At 38.5% G+C, this 19,867-nt stretch overlaps 1 protein-coding gene across 1 annotated transcript in view; it reads left to right on the top strand.

Annotated features, from left to right (window-relative positions):
* The window catches only part of SCAF8 (SR-related CTD associated factor 8), an 81,215-nt gene that overhangs the window by 20,842 nt on the left and 40,506 nt on the right, over window positions 1–19,867 (top strand). Inside the window, 2 exon segments of the mRNA XM_047769865.1 lie at window positions 14,384–14,467; window positions 18,577–18,621. Of these exon segments, the coding sequence (XP_047625821.1) occupies window positions 14,384–14,467; window positions 18,577–18,621 (129 nt within the window).

The following is a 19,867-nucleotide window of genomic DNA, read 5'->3' as shown; positions in this document are numbered from 1 at the left end:
TCATCTAGTAGATAAGTTATGATTTGAAGAAAAGGACCATTCATTCCCAGGTGGAAGGCATGACATGAAATAGAAAAAGAAATATGTGCTAGGACATTTTTCTTTTTAGTTTTAAGAATATTGTCAGTGCCTAATAAATTATATTCAGTTGTTACAGGCATTTTTCTGAATTTTTTAATTATTACAAACATTTTATATTTGTCATGTAACACATTAGACCTTTCCTACCTTCTGCATTAATAGTGTATCAGGTTAGCTTTGTATTTCATGTCTTACTAGATCTCTCTTCCTGGACATTTCTTTAAACTGCCATATAAAATGTTGATAAAAGTAATCATGATTGTGGCCTTTTGCTTCTTAAAATATGTAAAGACTCAGTAAAATTTTACAGCTCTTATATATAGCTATAAAGAAACTGTATATTTCAGTTCTAAAATTTTCCTTTGGTTCTACTTTGTAGTTTCTCATCATCCCCTAAAAAGTTTTATCTTTGCATTTATTTCAAGAATTATCTTCTTTACCTCATTTAGAATGATTGAGTACTTACCTGATAATCCAACATCAGCGTCATCTTGGGGTTGGCATCTTTTGATTATTTTTTCCATCCATCAGTGTGGACAGATTTGGGGGGGGGGTGGAGGCACAGTGAGAGAGAGAGAGAGAGGGTGTGTGTGTGTGTTGGGATGTCAAGTAAATTTGGCTTGTATACTGGACATTTTCAATATCGTATTGTAGAACTTCATGAAAATCCTTTGAAGAGTGTTCATTTTGGTTTAGCAGGCATTCAACTTGGTTTGGTTCAGATGTAAGTTTTATTTTCCCTTTTTTGTGTGGTTTCAATGTCGGTTCAATTTGGGTTGTTATTTATTTATGTATTTTTTTGGTGTCTTTGTCTTTTAGAGCCGCACCTGTGGCATGTGGAGGTTCCCAGGCTAGGGGTCCAAATCAGAACTGTAGCCACTGGCCTACACCACAGGCACAGCAGTGTGGGATCCGAGCCTCATCTGAGATCTACACCACAGCTCACGGCAACGCCAGATCCCCAACCCTCTGAGCAAGGCCAGGGATTGAACCTGTGTCCTCATGGATGCTAATGTTTGGTAACCACTGAGCCATGATGGGAACTCCAGTGTTGGTTCAGTTTTCAAAGAATTTCTTTTGTTGTTTAAGTGTGCCCAGCACATGTGCCACTCAGTTGTTGCTTAGGTATTAAGTAGCGGTTTACATAGATATTAGTTCCCAAAGCCTTTGTGGGACTTCTTTGGGTCTATTTCAAAAGGCACAATTTTAGGATGAGCCCAGGACTTAAAGTTAGTTGATGCACAGAATTAGGGGCTCCTCAGAGCTCTAGCTTTCTCTGGGGTTCCTGTATTCTCCAGATCCCAGAGCATCCTTTTCCCTGTTCTCTGGCCACAAAGTCAGGTCTCTGTGGCTTTTTCCTTGGTGTTTTTGGTACTGGGCTGTTAACAGTGGCTTTTTTTTAACTCCTGGCAGGGTTAGGGAAGAAAAGGGGGGCTGGTTTGTTTTTTCTCCTAGCGCCACCTCCCCAGTAGCATGGGAAAAGTCCTTTTACCTAGTCTTCTGCTGGACAAAGAGGGTTTCCCCTTATTTTTGCTTCTGGTATTGGCTATACCATTTGATAACACTAGCTTTGGAATCAAAGCCAGGAGATAACAGAAAGAGAAGACCCTGCAAAGTTCACTGTAAGACCCACACAGGGCTCCCTCTTGATGTAAGTGCATTGTTCAGGTGTGACTCCAGTAGGCTTGGTGTTCTCTTTCAGAATCCTCTGGTAGTTACTTTTTATATTTAGTCTGTAGTGTTTACTTGAATCAGTGGGAAAGAGAGGGTACAGTCGCTTACTCCATCTTGGCTGGTTGTAACTCTCATATGTACTTTTTTCTTCTTTTAATTTTTAGAATTTTTTATTTGAACTCAATGAATTTTATTGTATTTGTAGTTGTACAACTATCATCACAACCCAGTTTTACAACATTTCCATCCCAAACCCCTAGCCCATCCCTCCCCCCACCCCAACCTGTCTCCTGTGGTAACCATGAGTTTTTCAAAGTCTGTGAGTCAGTTTCTGTTCTGCCAAAAAGTTCATTGTATCCTTTTGCTAGATTCCACATATAAGTGATAGCATATGATATTTGTGTTTCATTGTCTAACTTCACTTAGCATGATAATTTTTAGGTCCATCCATGTTGCTGCAGATGCCATTATTTCATTCCTTCTTATGGCTGAGTAATATTCCATTGTGTATATATGTACCACATTTTCTTTGTCCAGTCCTCTGTCCATGGACATTTAGGTTGCTTCCATGCCTTGGCTATTGTATATAGTGCTGCAGTGAACATTGGGATACTTGTATCTTTTCATGTCATGGTTTTCTCTGGATAGAAGCCCAGGAGTGGGATTGCTGGATCAAATGGTAATTCCATTTTTAGTTTTTTGAGGAATCTCCATACTGCTTTCCATAGTGGTTGCACCAGTTTGTATTCCCACCAGCAGTGCAAGAGGGTTCCCTTTTCTCCCCTCCCTCGCCAGCATTTATTGTTTGTAGACTTTTTGATGATGGCCCTTCTTGCTGGTGTAAGGTGGTACCTTATAGTAGTTTTAGTTTGTATTTCTCTAATAATTAGTGATGTTGAACATCTTTTCATGTGTTTTTTGGCCATCTATAAGTCATCTTAAGAGAATTATGTGTTTAGATCTTCTGGCCCATTTTTTGATGGCGTTTGTTTTTTTGGTATTGAGCTGCAGAAGGTGTTTATAAATTTTGGAGATTAATCCCTTGTCAGTGGCTTCATTTGCAAATATTTTCTCCCATTCTGTGGGTTGACTTTTCATTTTGTTTAGGGTTTCCTTTGCTGTGCAGAAACTTTTTTTTTGTCTTTTGTCTTTTCATGGCCGCACTCGCAGCACATGAATGTTCCCAGGCTAGGGGTCCAGTCAGAGCTACAGCTGCTGGCCTACGCCACAGCCACAGCCACGCTAGATCCAAGCTGCATCTGAGACCTACACCACAGGTCATGGCAACACCAGATCCTTAACCCAGTGAGCGAGGCCAGGGATCAAACCCACAACCTCATGGTTCCTAGTCACATTTGTTTCTGCTGCACCATGATGGGAATTCCTAAGTTTAATTAGGTCCCATTTGTTTATTTTTGTTTTTATTATCATTGCTTTAGAAGGTGGATCTCAGAAGATACTGCTTGGTTTAAGTCAGAGAGTGTTTGGTCTATGTTCTCCTTTAGAGTTTTATAGTATCTGGTCTTATATTTAGGTCTTTAATCCATTTTGAGTTTATTTTTGTGTGTGTTGTTAGGGAATTTTCTAATTTCATTCTTTTACATGTAGCTGTCTAGTTTTCCCAGCATCACTTATTGAAGGGACTGTCTTTTCTCCATTGTCTATTCCTGCTTCCTTTATCATAGATTAGTTGACCATAGGTTTGTGGGTTTAATTCTGGGCTTTCTAGTCTGTTCTGCTAATCTATATTTCTATTTTTGTGCCAGTACCATACTGTTTTGATGACTGTAGCTTTGTAGTATAGCCTGAAGTCTGGGGGCTTGATTGTTCCAGCTCCATTTTTCTTTGTTAGGATGGCTTTGGCTATTCTGGGTCTTTTGTGCTTTCAAACAAATTTTAAAATAAAATGCCATTAGTAACTTGGTAGGGACTGGTGGGGAATTAAACCCACACGGTTGCAGTTTGTACAGAGTGAGCTGCTGCAGTTGGATTTTTAACCCACTGTGCCACAGCAAGAACTTCTGTATGTACTTTTTAATTTATTTTATTTCCCCTTTTTTTCTTTCTTTTCTTCTTTTGGTCTTTATAGGCCCACACCCGCAGCTCATGGAAGTTCCCAGGCTAGAGGTCGAAATGGAGCTATAGCTGCCAGCCTATCTACCATAGCTCACGGCAACTCAGGATCCTTAGACCACTGAGCAAGGCCAGGGATCAGACCCGTGGCATCATGGATACTAGTCGGGGTTGTTTCTGCTGAGCCACAGTGGGAACTTCTATACTTTTTCAAAGAGTATTTTTTAGCCCCCCCCCCGGCCCCCATTCCAGGGACTTGGAAAGGTTATGTACATTTGGATGTTGAATTAAAGGGCCATGCAAATAAGTGGCCTAAATTTAGTTCTTTAAATGATAGTTTTTGGAGAGGAGAATTGATAACAGGTTTTCTTTGTTACTAATACAGTTGCTTTAACTTAGATTCTAAAATAAGCTTCCTTTTTGATGGTATTCATAACTGGAATATTAATCTCTCAAGCATCTACCATGCTTGAGAAATGGGATATTCTGCTTAATAATATTAAAGCATTTATGTGAAAATGCTTACAGCCCATAGGAAAAGGTAATCATTTATAAAGGATATAGACATTTGTATTTGTCATAATAATCTTGTTAGCACCTTTATATATCAAATTTTGGCTTTATATAGATTTGCTCTTATCAGAGAGATATTTGCATAATTCACATTTATAATTTTAAGACAGTAAATATTTTCTTTTACAGTATCTTGTATTTTTTTTTAAAAAGGATTCTGGGTTTAGGAGTCTGAGAAAGATATGCAGTTTTGTTTACTCTTCATCACATCACGTTTTCATCTTCATTGGGTCCTTACTTACACTCTGTGAAGTGTGTCTATTAGAGTATTGTCCATCTCCAAAAGTAGCCTATCAGTTCCATGAGGACAGAGACACCTGCCTCTTCTTTTGGACCCGTAGTGCCTGGTACTGATTGATTATATTTGGAATGAATGATGAATTGTTGGATTACGGATGATTTGCATTTTTTGCCATCCTTATACTTTTTTGCACTTTCCAGTTTTTCCATACTAAAAATACTTTTTTTTTGTCTTTTTGCCTTATTCTAGGGCCACACACGCAGCATTTGGATGTTCCCAGGCTAGGGGTCTAATCGGAGCTGTTGCTGCTGGCCTACACCACAGCCGCAGCAACATAGGATCCAAGCTGCGTCTGCGATCTGCACCATAGCTCGCGGCAATGCCAGATCCTGAACCCACTGAGCGAGGCCAGGGATCGAACCCGCAACCTCATGGTTACCAGTCGGATTCGTTTCCACTGCACCATGATGGGAACTCCTGATTTTTTTTTTTTTTTAAATTATTATTTAACGAAATTTGTTTGTTTGGCTGTGCCCGCAGCATGTAGACCGTTCTCAGGCCTTGTAGTCAACCTGAGCCACAGCAATGACAACACTGAATCCTTAACCAGGGAACTTCCTCTCACTGGTTTTTAGAAGTATTATATAACATTTCAGATTTTGTGGCTTTGGTGTTTGCAATTACTCATGACCTTTTTTACCTACCTACCTATCCCCCCATCCCTAAAAATGTATTTGAAATCTTGTTCTGAAGTTTTCATAGTGGCCCAATACTGAGTATAAAATTGGAAGTTGTGCTTTTGTTAAAAGCCTGATCTGTTGATCCTCGCAGAGTGTCTGTGACGTATTCTTTGGCCTTTGCTCTTTAAAACATTCTGATTGCACAAGAATATTGCTACTTCACTGGAAGTTAACCCAGACTTATGTATTGAGGGCTTTTTTCAAACACTTTTTACAAAGAAATTTACTTTAAAAATCTTAGGAATAAGTCAGTATTGGTCCCATTATTCTTTTAGAATGTGTATTTCTTTTTTCTTTTCTTTTGTCAAGCTGCACCTACAGCATGTGGAAGTTGCTGGGCCAGGGGTAGAATGTGCGTTTCTTAATGTTGAATCTACTATTGTTAGTCTAATGTTAATTGGGATATAGAGTATACCTCATTTTGACTTACTGAAATAAAATTTGTAATAAATTGTATTGGTTCTCAGGTATTAAAGTTGGTGAATAATATGCCTTTAAAATGACTTTGTCACTTTCTGTATGCAAAATGCTGAATTCCTTTTGTTAAAGTTGTTTAGGAAAAGGCAGAGAAATGTTTTATTTTGAAATTTTAATTTCTACCTTCAATTATAAAAATGACTTGCAAAAATATTTATGAAAAGTAAAAAAAAATCTGTATAGTCAAGTTAGAAAATGAAGGTAAATCATTCACAGCTTTCTTTTACTTTATTTTTTAATGTATCTTTTTTTTTTTTTTTTTGCTTTTGAGGGTTACACCAGCAGCATATGGAGGTTCTCAGGCTGGGAGTCCAGTCAGAGCTACAGCTGCCAGCCTACACCACAGCTCATAGCAACGCCAGATCCTTAACCCACTGAGCGAGGCCAGGGATCAAACCTGCAACCTCATGGGTACTAGTCACATTCGTTTCTGCTGTGCCACAATGGGAACTCCCTTTCTTTTACTTTATTCATTTTCTGTTGCAGTGTTAACACATTGCTGCAAACCTGGCTTGACCCTTGGTCAGGATCAGGCATTGGTTAGGTGGGTCCTCTACTGGTAGTCTCACCAGCCTGAAATCAAGGCATCAGCCAAGCTGTCCTCTCATTTGAGATATGAGGTCCTCTTCCTGGCGCATTCAGGGTGTTGGCTGAATACAGTTTCTTGCTGTTGTAGGACTGAGATCTCCATTTTATTTGGTGGCTATGGCCAGAGATGGCTCTTTGAATTCCTAGCAGCCACCTTCAGGTCCTAATAGCCTTGTAGTCCTCTCATATGTGTCTTCGCATTTTTTTCTCAGCTTTCTTTCATTTGAGTTTCCTTTCATAACAAGGTACAGGTCCGAAATGTCTGCAGGAAGATGTCTCTATTAGCCAAGCTAGTCAGGGATATATATTACCGTGTAACCCGGGTGTGGGGGGGCGGGGGGGCGTCAGGCGGGGAGAGGGAGGCGCTTCGCGGACATGGCGCGTGCCTGCCCTCTCCCTGTTCTCTGGTGCCTCTTTCTTAGAAGGACAGCAGTCCTATTGGATGAGGACTTCACGCTTCGGACCTTTTTTACCCTAAATACTTCGTACAGGCCCTGTTTCCAAATACAGTTGACCTTGGACAACAGTTTGAACTCTGAGGGTTCACTTATATGCAGAATTTTTTCAGTAGTAAATACTGTGGTGCTACATGGACCGGGGTTAGTGGAATCTGTAGATGCAGAACTTTAGGTTTGGAGGGCCGACTGTATGTTATATATGGATTTTTGACTGTGGGAAGGTTGTCACCCCTAGCATTTTTGTTTGTTGAGTGGTTGGTGTACAGTCGTATTAGGGGGTGGGACTTCAACATATGAATTTGGGGGGAGAGATATACTGTGGGAGGCTGAAGTTGGCAAGTGTAGTTGGCAAGATTGCATTAAAGTAGAATTATAAAATTTTTCAAAATAACATGAGTATGTAATTTTTTGGTTTTATCCATTCCTTTTTCTTTTCTTTTTAATTTCTTTTATTTTTTTAAAATTATTTCCCCAGTACAATTTTTTTTCTACTGTGCAGCATGGTGACCCAGTTACACATACATGTACACATTCTATTTTCTCACATTATCCTGCTCCATCATAAGTGACTAGACATAGTTCCCAGTGCTACACAGCAGGATCTCATTGCTAATCCATTCCAAGGACAGTAGTTTGCATCCATTAACCCCAAGCTCCCAATCTACCCCACTCCCTCCCCAAGCATGTAATTTTTTTTAGTACAAAAAAGATTTTATTGGAAGCCCTTCCTTCTTATCCTCTGGGGTCTTCAAAGAGAGCAGTGTTTTAATTCATAACACTTCAGTCCTTCTGATGATAGCCTTCATATCACTAAGCAATAATTTTATACATATTTCTTTATTTTATTTATTTTTTTTGTCTTGTCTTTATAGTGCCACACCCATGGCATATAGAGGTTCCCAGGCTACGGGTCTAATCGGAGCTGTTGCTGCCGGCCTACACCACAGCTACAGCCACACCAGATCTGAGCCGCGTCTGCGACCCACACCACAGCTCATGGCAACGCCGGATCGTTAACCCACTGAGCGAGCCAGGGATTGAACCTGCAAGCTCATGATTCCTAGTCGGATTTGTTTCCACTGAGCCACAATGGGAACTCCTATACATATTTCTTTAATGGTCAATTTCAGACATTAGAGATCGACATTTTTTAGCCATCACTTCTGCTGCTCTCGCCCTCTGAATACCTTGTTGTTTAGTGGTGGGACTCTGGATTTCTGCAGAGCAAATTGTTTCCTGCTTTGGCTGTCTCTTGTGTATGTATTGTGACTCGTGGTTTCCTCTTTGTTTCATCAGTTAACCAGTCCTCTTATCACATTTCCATTTTCTGGAAATTAATGACATCTTGTCTGCTTATTTTTCTCCTTTTCCCATTCTGCTTTTTTACTGTGAGTTTTAAATACCTTGTAAAAATTACTCTCGTTCTCCCACTGTTTCCACCGCATCTGCATTCGCTTCCTCCACTAAGTCTTGAATCCCCCAAGGTCATCCATAAGGGTTGGAATCAGCTTTTTCCAAACTCCTGTTAACATCATTATTTTGACCTCTTCCCATGAATCTTGACCCTTTTTTTTGGCTGCGCCTGAGGTGTATGGAAGTTCTGGCGCCTGGGATCAAACGTGGCCACAGCAGTGACCCAAGTCCCTGCAGTGAAAACACTGGATCCTTAACCCTCTTAGCCACAAGCTGCACATGCAGCATATGGAAGTTCCTGGGCCTAGGGGTTGAATTGGAGCTGCAGTTGCTGGCCTGCACCTCAGCCACAGCAACACTGGATCCAAGCCACATCTGTGACCTACACTGCGGCTTGCAGCAATGTCAGGTCCTTAACCCCACTGAGCAAGGCCAGGGATTGAACCCGCATCCTCATGGACATTATGTTAGGTTCTTAACCCACTGAGCCATAATGGGAACTTCTCCAGTGAATGTTCTTAATGGCAGCGAGAAGGTTGAATCCTTCCTAGATTTCCAGTTTACTTTGCCTAGATCCATCAGAGGAATCAATATGGCAACTATAGCCTTAGGAAATGTATTTTTCTTTTCTTTTCTTTCTTGCTTTTTTTTTTTTTTTTTTGCTTTTTAGGGCCACACCTGTGGCGTATGGAAGTTCCTGGGCTAGGGGTCAAGTCAAAGTGGCAACCTTCAGCCTATGCCATAGCTGTAGCAACACATGATCCGAGCTGCTTCTGCAACCTATGCCACAGCTCACAGCAATGCCAGATCCTTAACCCACTGAGTGAGGCTAGGGATTGAACCCATATCCTCACGGATACTAGTTGGGTTTGTAACCAGCTGAGCCACGACAGGAATCCTGAAATATATTTCTTAATTAGACTTGAAAGTTGAAATGGCTTCTTGTTGTATGGGCTGCAGAGTGAATGTTGTGTTAGCGGGCTTAGGAAAACATTAATCTTGTACACCTCCTTCAGAGCTTTTGGGTGACCAGGTGCATTGTGTATAAGCAGTAATATTTTGAAAGGAATTTTTTTTTTCTGAGCAGTGAGTCCAAACAGTGGGCTTAAATATTTAGTAAACCATGTTGTAAATAGATATGCTGTCACTCAGGCTTTGGGTCATTTAGAGAGCACAGGCGTAATAGATTTAAGCATAATTCTTAAAGATTGTAAGATTTTCACAATGGTGAGCATTGGCTTCAACTAGTCACTAGCTGCATTAGCCCCTAACAAGCCCCTTTCTTCTCTCTAGCTATGAAAGTCCTAAGTGGCATCTTCTTCCAACATAAGGCTGTTTTGTCTACATTGAAAATCTGTTGTTTAGTGCAGCCATCTTCATTAATTTTTGTAATTCATTAATTCTCTTCTGGATAACTTGCTGCAGTTTCTACATCAGTACTAGCTTCTTCTCCTTGCACTTCTCTGTGTTGGAGATGGCTTCTTTCCTTAAACCTCCTTAACCATCTCTGCTGGCTTCAAACTTTCCTTCTGCAGCTTCCTCACCTCTTTCAGCCTTCATAGAATTGGAGAGAGTTAGAGCCTTTCTCTGGATTCAGCTTTGGCTTAAGGGAAAGTTGTGGCTAACTTAATCTTCTATCCAGACCACTGAAACTTTCTCCATATCAGCAGTAAGGCTGTTTTCCTTTTTTATTTATGATTCTCATCATGAACTTTTCCTTTGAATTCATAACTTGGCTGGTTGGCCAGAGAGGCCTAGCTTTCAGCCCATCTCAACTTTTAACATGTATTTGTCACTAAACCTTTTCATTTTTAGCTTTTGATTTAATGTGAGAGACATGCAACTTTTCCTCACTTGAACACTTAGAGGCCATGGGGGTGTTAATTACCCTAATTTCAGTATTGTTGTTTCTCAAGGAATAGGCCTAAAGGGAAAGAGACGGGGTATGGCTAGTTGGTGGAGCCATCAAAACACAGTGTATTAAGTTCCTTATCTTATATGGGTGTGGTTCCTGATACCTCAAAGCAATTTCAATAGTAACACCAATAGTCACCGATCACAGATCACTTTAACAAATGGTAATGAAAAAGTTTGAAATATTGTGAGAATTATCAAAATGTGACACGGAGACACAAAGGAAGCAAATGCTGTTGGAAAATAGCGCCCATAGACTTGCCTGATGCAGGGTTGCCGCAGACCTTCCATATGTAAACACCATAGCATCTGGAAAGCACAATACAATGAAATATGCCTGTTGTGTGGTGGTGACGGTGTAGCTTCCAAAGACTAAGATATTTACATGATGACCCCTGGCCTAATTAATAACGGGCAACTTTTATTAGAAGTATTTTTTTTGGTGGAATAACCAGCAGCAACTAATATATCTCAGTTTGGGCAAAAGATTCCTCATACCTTGATTAAAGTCATTAGAAACTGATTTGATTTGAGAAAGTCATTTGTGGATCCAAAAATATGCATTGGATTTGGTGCCTACGAGTGACAGAATAGAAATTTAAAATGTTAACTAGTCCAAAGAGCACTCTTTAGTGTACCTGAGGGGAATTGAAAAACAAAAGAATAAGTGAATTAGACCGAAAACCTAGGCTATAGTTTTGTATCTCTCGTTTGAATAGCCAAAGAAAGGGCAGGTCAAGACTGAGCCTTCATTAAATTTTAGTAAAGGCATTCCATGAAATGATCTATGCCTGTTTTCTTTTCTTTTCTTTCTTTCTTTTTTTTTTTTTGTCTTTTTGCCTTTTCTAGGGCCGATCCCACAGCATATAGAGGTTCCCAGGCTAGGGGTCTAATTGGAGCCGTAGCCACTAGCCTACACCAGAGCCACAGCAACACTGGATCCGAGCCGCGTCTGCGACCTCCACCACAGCTCACAGCAACGCCAGATCCTTAACCCACTGAGCAAGGCCAGGGATCGAACCTGCAACCTCAGGGTTCCTAGTCAGATTCGTTAACCACTGCGCCACGGTGGGAACTCCTATGCCTGTTTTCTGATGATCACTTTTAATAAAGAAATGAGATTTTAGAGAATCTAGATAAATGGTTAGTTGGAAGCCTGTGTATTGAATCTTTGAAAAGAAGTTAGGTATTTATCTAAGTAGTACTTTTAAGTTTCTGCAGTAGGTGCATTTTTAAAAGGAGACTCTCTGATAAGAGCTGACTTTTCACACTGTTGAGTTTTCACACACATTTTGCAAAGCTAAATTTTATTTCCCCTACTTCATTCTCCCCCCGCCCTCAAAAAAAAGGAAGAAAGCAAGCAAGCAAAGCCTTTGATCTGCTAGAATATAGGCTAGTGCTTGGTTGAAACTCTAGGGCTTTACCATGCCAAATGAAAGAAGTAATGTATCATCAGCCATAGAAAGAACCTGATGTATCTTCATTGCCTTAGTAATATGAATTACTGTGGAAGGTACCCTCAGGTACATGAATGAATAACTGTTTAATGGATACTTAAGTGTTATTCATTTAAATGGAGAATACTACCAAAGAAAAGGATTTTAATTTTGGCTAAGTGTGGAGTGACTTCAGTGTGTTCTAAAAGCTGTATATGCAGTGTTTCTGTGAAATGAGTGTTGTTTCTATTTTGTAAATGAGAAAACTAAAGATCAGAGGTTTAGCAACTTGTAATAAGATGACATAGTTGGAATTCAAATCCAGGTCTTTCTGTGAAAAGCTTGTACAAAGCTGTCTCTTATATGTATTTGTTCATTTTAATTTATTCTTAATGAGTTCCTATGCTCTTTCAGACACTTAGGATACAGTTTGGACAATAGGGGGAAAAAAAAACCTAAACAAAAATGGTAGGGTTTCTGTCCTTAGAGCTTATTCTCTACTAAGCGAAAGTAGGACTGGATCTCAGATGGGCTCCAGTTGGGGCCCACTAAGAAATTCTGGGAAGTTGACCTTTGCTTTATACCGCTTGCTGTAAACGCTGTAGAATGTCTTGATGCTGTTTTGCACCTGGTGAGTAGACTGGCATACCATTAGATTTTCTAAAACAGAAAGATAGGAATTGAGGCCATGAGTATATTAAAGTTCCTATGAATTTGATAGAGGTGACCTCTTAAAGATTCTGGTGAGGTCCTTTCCCTGATTGGGCGGTACCATCAACAAGCAGACGGGTACTTCTTTGGGAACTTAAAGGGGAAAGATTTAGACTTCTCCTTGGATTGATTTTAGCTTGGACAGATCTTGGTGTACAGTTAATCTCTTTTTACTTACACTGCATTAAAGGTGCTTAAATCCTTCGTCTCATGGATGTCAGTCCTTGTCATTCTTTGGGACAGTCCTTTTAAAAATCAAATATTAGTTAAATAAGTATACAAATAAGTATCAGATTACTGTGTTGAATGCTTCAGAAGTGAATGACAGTACAATGAGGGCATAAAAGGAGGTATAGCTTTGGTTGGGGAGACGTAGGGAAGGCTTTTCTCATTAGGTAACTAGTGGGGAGGCCCTGGTTGTATTCCAAATAGAGGGAAGAAGCCCATTTTTAAGAGTCTGTGGTAGAGAACTGAAAGAAGACCGTCATACTTAGGGCAGAGAGCTGGGAAGGGGAGATGAGACTGGAAAGGTAGACAGGAATCGGACCAGGCAGGGGCATTGTATGTGTAGATTTTTGTGTTTCCCCAAAGACTGGGAAGTCATTGAGCTTACTAATTTTTAAGGTGGTAAGAAGTGGATATCGGTCACTTGATCACACTAGGTTTTGAAAAGATAGACGTGCCATCTCCATGTGAGAATGAAGGTAATTTGGTCCTGGCGGTGGCTGGAGGAAGAAGAGACAAAAAAGGGGGAAACTGGGTAGAAAGTCTATAGGATATAGAAATCAGTAAATAAGGGGTGTTGGATTTAAGACTATAGAGGACTCTAGTTGATTAACCATCGAATGCTGTTTGAATTGCTTTTAAAGTCTGTTCAGGTTGTTTTTGCAGTGTTCTAGTGGCCAGAGCTTAGTTTCCAGACTTGTATTTAGTATCTTAGAGCATTGGTAAAATCCTAGCATCACTTTTCATCAGTATCATTTAAGCTTAGTTAGTTGTCTTTTGCCTAGTTTCCCCACCTTACTTTAACTGTTTTCTCTAATCAGTACTACTATCCTTTGCTTACATGAGAAATTTTAAAACAGAAGATTTTAGGGAGGAGGATCATTGCTAACCATTAAAGCTCTTGATTTCTAAAAACAGTTATATTGCACTTACCATGTCAGTAACTGATTGAAAGTATATAATTCAGTGATTTTTAGTATGGTTGTACAGTCATCACCACCGTCAATTTTAGAATATCTTTATCACCCTAAAAAGAAGTGCTGTACTCATTATTATCATGCCTCGTTGCTCCTAACACCCATAGCTGAGTTAATCACCAATAGATTTACCTTTTCTAGACATTTCATAATAAATGCAGTTCTGTAACATACCGTCTTTTAAATATGGCCTTTTGAACTTAACGTATTTTCAGGGTTCATCCATTTGTAGCATGTGTTAGTACTTCATTCCGTTTTCATGACTAATATTTGATTGAATAGATTGAACCCATTTTATTTATCCATTCCTCACTGGATGGACATTTGCGTGGTTTCCACTTTTTAAGTGAATTTTTTTTTATGAATAATGCTGCAGTGGCCATTTGTGTACAAGTTTTTGTGAAAATATATTTGCAACTGTTGGGTATGTACCTGAGAGTGGAATTGCTGGGTCATATTACGTATTTTTATATTTCACTTTTTGAAGAACTGCCAAACTGTTTTCCAAAGCTGCTGCACTGTTTTACGTTTCCATCAGCAGTGTGGAAGAGTCCCGGTTTCCTTACGTCCTTGCTAGCACTAATCTTTCTGATGGTAAGCAAGCAAGTGTAAAGGGATAATCTCATTGTGGTTTTGATCTGTATTTGCTTGATGGCTAATAATGTTGAACTTGATTTTTAAAAGAAAAGCAATGCTTTTATTTCATTGAGTATATAAAAATAGAAATGTTTGATAATTTTATGTAATTGCTTCAAGACAATTAGTGTTGTTGTATTTAAGCTTTGTTCTTCTTTTTCATCAGTTGTATTCCCTGAATGACTATAAGCCACCCATTTCTAAAGCAAAAATGACCCAAATTACTAAAGCAGCCATCAAAGCTATTAAGGTGAGTAACAAATTTTGCTCTTGTGTTTTCAAAAGAAAATACTACACCATTATTTTGAAAGAGAGAGAGTTTTTACAGATTATATATTTTCTTCCTTTTTACAGAGTTAGTACAGTACAAGGGGAAAAACACAAAACAAAGTATATCACGTGCAGACTCTCTCACCTAGAGATAAACACTTAATATTTTGATAAATATTCTTTCATAAACTTTAAGGCAATCATTTTCCCTTGCTTTGTCTCAGGTTAGATTTTAGATAGAGCCCCCTTGTGAGCAAAGTGTTTATTAACACTGTTATTTGTCACATTGACTTTCCAAGATCTTGAAACATGAGTTAAGAAAAGGTTTCCAAATAAAATTAATGTATTAATTTTTTCTTATTGATTAGGGGCCATTATGAAAAATAATTGGACTTCATTGTATGAAGGACATTTTTTTTTTCTTTATAGGGCCTACCCATGGTGTGTGGAAGTTCCCAGGCTAGCGGTCAAATCAGAGCTGAGGCTGCTGTCCTATACCACAGCCACAGCAATGCCAGATCTGAGCCGTGTCTGTGATCTACACCACAGCCCACAGGAACACTGGATCCTTAACCCACTGAGCAAGGCCAGGGGTTGAACTCATGTACTCATGGATACTAGTTGGATTCATTACCACTAAGCCACGACGGGAACCCCATGAAGGGCATTTGAACTGTGGGAAGAGTCCACAGGTATTTAGCCATTGCTCTTAAACAGTAGTTTTGAACCCATTTTGACTTATGGATACTTCTGAAAATCTCAGGAAAAGGTTGGACTCTCTCTAGGGAAGTACACGTATATGCAAAATTTTGCATAAAATTTGACTTCAAGGTGGTTTGGTTTGGTTTGGTGTTTTTTTTTTTTTTTTGCTTTTTTAGGGCTGCACCTGCACATGTGGAAGTTTCTAGGCTAAGAGTCCAATCGGAGCTACACCTACGCCCCAGGCATAGCAATGCTGGATCTGAGCCACATCTGCAACCTACACCACAGCTCATGGCAATGCCAGATCCTTAACTCACTGAGTGAAGCCATGGGTCGAACCCGCAACCTCATGGTTCCTAGTCAGATTTTTTCCCCTTGCACCACGATGAGAACTCTGACTTTAAGAAACTTTTGAAGGTTAACCTTAGATAACCTCTTCAAAAGGTTCTTCTCCCCAAAGCTGAGACTCGCTGCTGCAGTAGAGTTGTTAAAATTGAGAATAATTACTTGTTTTTAATTAAGTAGGTATTAACCTATAGATATTATATTGGTAATATATTTTCCTACTCTGAGTAAGAAGATCAACCATAGAAGCACCATTATTTAAATAAATTGTCTTTGAGTAACAGCATTATCTATTAGATTTAACAGATTCTTTACAGAGAATCACCACTCCGAGAAAATTTAGATTTATAGTTGATTTTGCAGTGTTCTTACAGCCAAAACTTAGTTTTCAAATTTTTGATTAATATCTACCAGAAACAGTTCAAATCCCTGTATTTAAATGCAGAAGATCAAAGAGGGAATAAGGACAGTGACCAGTGAACACATTTAAGCTACAGGATTCTTCTAAGAAGAGATTTTTCAGTGTATTTCATAAGTTCTGTATAGAATGTTGGTCTCGTGTGCTTTACTATACTGTTGTACATAGTGATCTGAATTTTATGATCATGATCCTGAGAGTGTGCAAACATATCACTTTTGTTCAGTGAAAATAATTGATGCATTTAGTGTAACTTTTTGTTGAACACAATGCATTTTAATTAGAAGACTTTTTAAGAAGTACTTAACATTATTTCCGTTTTTCAGATGTTGGAAGGGTCTAAGAGCTAATTTACAATAGTAAAAACAGCCAGATTTGAACCCAAGTTTCTCTCAGAGTCTAAACATGATATACTATTTTGATTTATTGGTACTCTTAATTTTTTTTAAGAAAATTCAAACGTCTTGCAAAATACTACAATAAGCAACACACAGCCCCTTAGATTCACCATGTGTTAACAAACATCTTATTACATTTGATTTATTTGTTCTCTCTCTCTCTCTCTCTCACTCACTCACTCACTCACATTCTCACTCTCACATATGTTTTGGGGTTTTGTGGCTGAATCATTTGAGAGTTTGTTTCAGAGTTCATTCAGAATGGCAATCACTAAATTCTTGAATTTGTCCTAAAACAATGATAATGATAATATACATCACACGCAAGAAATTTCACTCTGATATTATATTAATATATAATGTGTTATATGACAATCACGTTATCATATTAATACATAATATATTAGTGTACTAATATATAATCTACACTTTCATTTACCAGGTGTCTCAGTATTAACTTCAGTAGCTATCCCCTGCACCTGTGCATTTTCAGGATCTCGTCAAGATCCTGCCATTTATTTGTCCTATTCTTGTTGCTTTGTTTTGTTTTTCATAGCATTGACATTTTTGAAGAGTTGGGACTAATTGTTTAATAATACTGTACTATTTTAAACTGCATTTGATACATACCTAAATTGATACTTGAATCAGATTTAGGTGACACTGTGTTTCATATTCAAGTAAGTCCTTGACTTTTTATCAGTGTTTGGAGGCGTGATTATTTTGATGGGAGCTTGTTAACATTGCACACTGTCTTTTTTCTTTTTGGGGTTGCACCCCATGGCATATGGAGATTCCCAGGCTTAGGGGTCGAATCGGAGCTACAGCTGCCAGCCTACACCACAGTCACAGCAACGGCAGATCCGAGCCATGTTTGTGGCCTATACCACAGCTCACGGCAAGGCTGGATCCTTAGCCCACTGAGCAAGGCCAGGGATTGAACCCACAACCTCATGGTTCCTCATTGGATTCGTTTTCCACTGCGCTACAACAGGAACTCCAACACTGCACACTGTCAACAGTACCTCTGGTAGCCTGAAGTGGAAGAAGCCCTATGTGAAACTTTGAATTAGTGTTTAGTAAGCTGTTTTACTCTGAATTACCTGTAGTATACAAAGTAACCAGAAACAAGAAGCACTGTCAAGGCATTTTCCAGAAAAATCACTACTTAATAAAAACCAGTCACTGTGTAATTAGTATTTTGTATATTGATTTTAAATGTTTAGTTACCTATAAAATACCTAATAACTTTTAAGTAGTTTTAGCTTTTTTTACACAAGTAATTTAAATCGTTGAGTATACTGTTACTTTATAGTAAGGAAATTTTATTGTGAATTTTGATTTGGAGAATCTGAATAATGAGGTTTTCTTTTGTTTTTGACTTTACCAATATTGGATTTCATGCTGCAGTTCAGTGGAATACTCTAGTGTGTCTTCAGTCTTGGGGGATGTCTCTTAAAAGTATAATTCATGGAATCAGAAATAGAAGCATGGTTGAGGCTAGTTTTTAAACGAAAATATGCTAATTATGCAGTTGCCATTGCGATATTAAAATTTATAATGTACAAATTCTAGATACTTTTTGTTTAGCCTATAGTCTTCATTTCATTCCTTTTCAGGTTCATTCATAGTATTGTTTATAAAACTTAAATCTAAGTTTTCTCACAATTGAGAGTAGCCCATTTAAAATTTTTAATATGTGTGCTCACTTATTTTCTACTGATTTATTTTGGCTGACCCATTAGAACATTATATACTTCTATTTTGTTATATATACTTGTAGTTACATTTTCCAGGAGAAACTGAAGAAGATAATAAAGTTGAAAACCACTCTCTCGCACACATTTATTAATGCATTTTGTTGACGGTTAATTTTTTGTCAATAAAATTTTACTATAGCAAATCTATACTTTTCATTCTAGGAAAGAAGAGTGTACATCTACCAGTGTCTTAACACCAGGATTTGTCAGCCTGTTTGTGAAAGTTGCTTGCTTAAAGACTATAATAGAATTCTTTTGTGTCTGTGTTAATGTAACATACTTTGGGTATATTGACAGTACACTTAATTCAAGAATCACTTTACTAGTCACAGCTAGTTATGTTATATGAAAATTTATGATTAAAGTTAATTGCATTAATAGACCTTTGAAGATTTGTTAAGCCATATATTTAGCAGGAAAAATCATACTAGATTTAAAACCACATTTCTTTTTCTTTTTTTTTTAGTTCTATAAACATGTGGTACAGAGTGTTGAGAAATTCATCCAGAAAGTAAGTATATGATTTTCCATGTATATGCTAAATATACTGTAATTAAAGATATAGTGTCCTGTGCTTTTTTCTCTTTCTTTTTTTGTCTTTTTAGGACCGCACCCACAGCTTATGGAAGTTCCCAGGCTAGATGTCTAATCGGAGCTGCACACAGGATTTGAGCTGTGTCAGCAACCTACATCACAGCTCATGGCAACACTGGATCCTTAGCCCACTGAGCAAGGCCAGGGATTTGGAGGTTCCCAGGCTAGGGTCTAATCGGAGCTACAGCTGCCGGCCTACATCACAGCTACAGCAACACAGGGTCTGAGTCACATCTGTGACCTGTACCACAGCTCACGACAGCACCAGATCCCTGACCCACTTAGGGAGGCCAGGGATCAAACCCACATCCTCACAGATACTAGTTGGGTTCGTTAACCACTGAGCCACGACGGGAACTCCACCTAAGATATTGAGTGTAGTTTCCCTTGTGCTACACTAGGTCCTTGTTGGTTATAATTTTATATATACTGTGTGTATATTTTAGTCCCAAACTCTAATTTATCCCTCCCCTCTTCCCTTTTGGTAACTGTAAGTTTGTTTTCTATGTCTGTATGTCTGTTGCTGTTTTGTAAATAAGTTCATTTGTATTATTATATATTGCACATGTAAGTGATATGTATGATATTTTTCTTTCTCTCACTTCACTTAGTATGATAATCTCTAGGTCTGTCCACATTGCAAATGGCATTACTTCATTCTTTTTCATGGCCGAGTAATATTCCATTATGTATACATACCATGTCTTCTTTATTCATTCATCTGTCAGTGGACACTTAGGTTGCTTCCATGTCTTGGCTATGAATAATTATCCTTAGTCATAAAGACAAGAAGTTTTATGCAGAGTCAGAGACCTCATGATTTGATGACTTCTATCATCCGTGGCTAATCTTTCTGTTTTTATTTGATGGTCTGAAATTCAAAGGCTAAATCTTCAGCTACATTCTAAAAAAATATGTAGAGTTTTGTCTACTTTTGTCCATGTGAAATATTTTACCCTTTTGCATGAGTTACTGCCAACAAATCTGTCCACTAGATGTGGAATAGGATTGAATATCTCAGAACTATTTAGTTGGATACAGTCTGCATACTTTTTTTAGTCAGATGCATTGTAGGACACTGTGGCTACTCTTAGGTATCAGAAGGTCAGCAAAAATTTTATCTTATAGGCTCTGATAATGATCTATCGATGAACTAGTACTGC

The sequence above is a fragment of the Phacochoerus africanus genome, chromosome 2 (assembly GCF_016906955.1).
Source record: "Phacochoerus africanus isolate WHEZ1 chromosome 2, ROS_Pafr_v1, whole genome shotgun sequence".
Taxonomy (NCBI): domain Eukaryota; kingdom Metazoa; phylum Chordata; class Mammalia; order Artiodactyla; family Suidae; genus Phacochoerus; species Phacochoerus africanus.
Note: the sequence above shows the minus strand (reverse complement) of the source record. Positions and strands in the feature narration are given on the sequence as shown.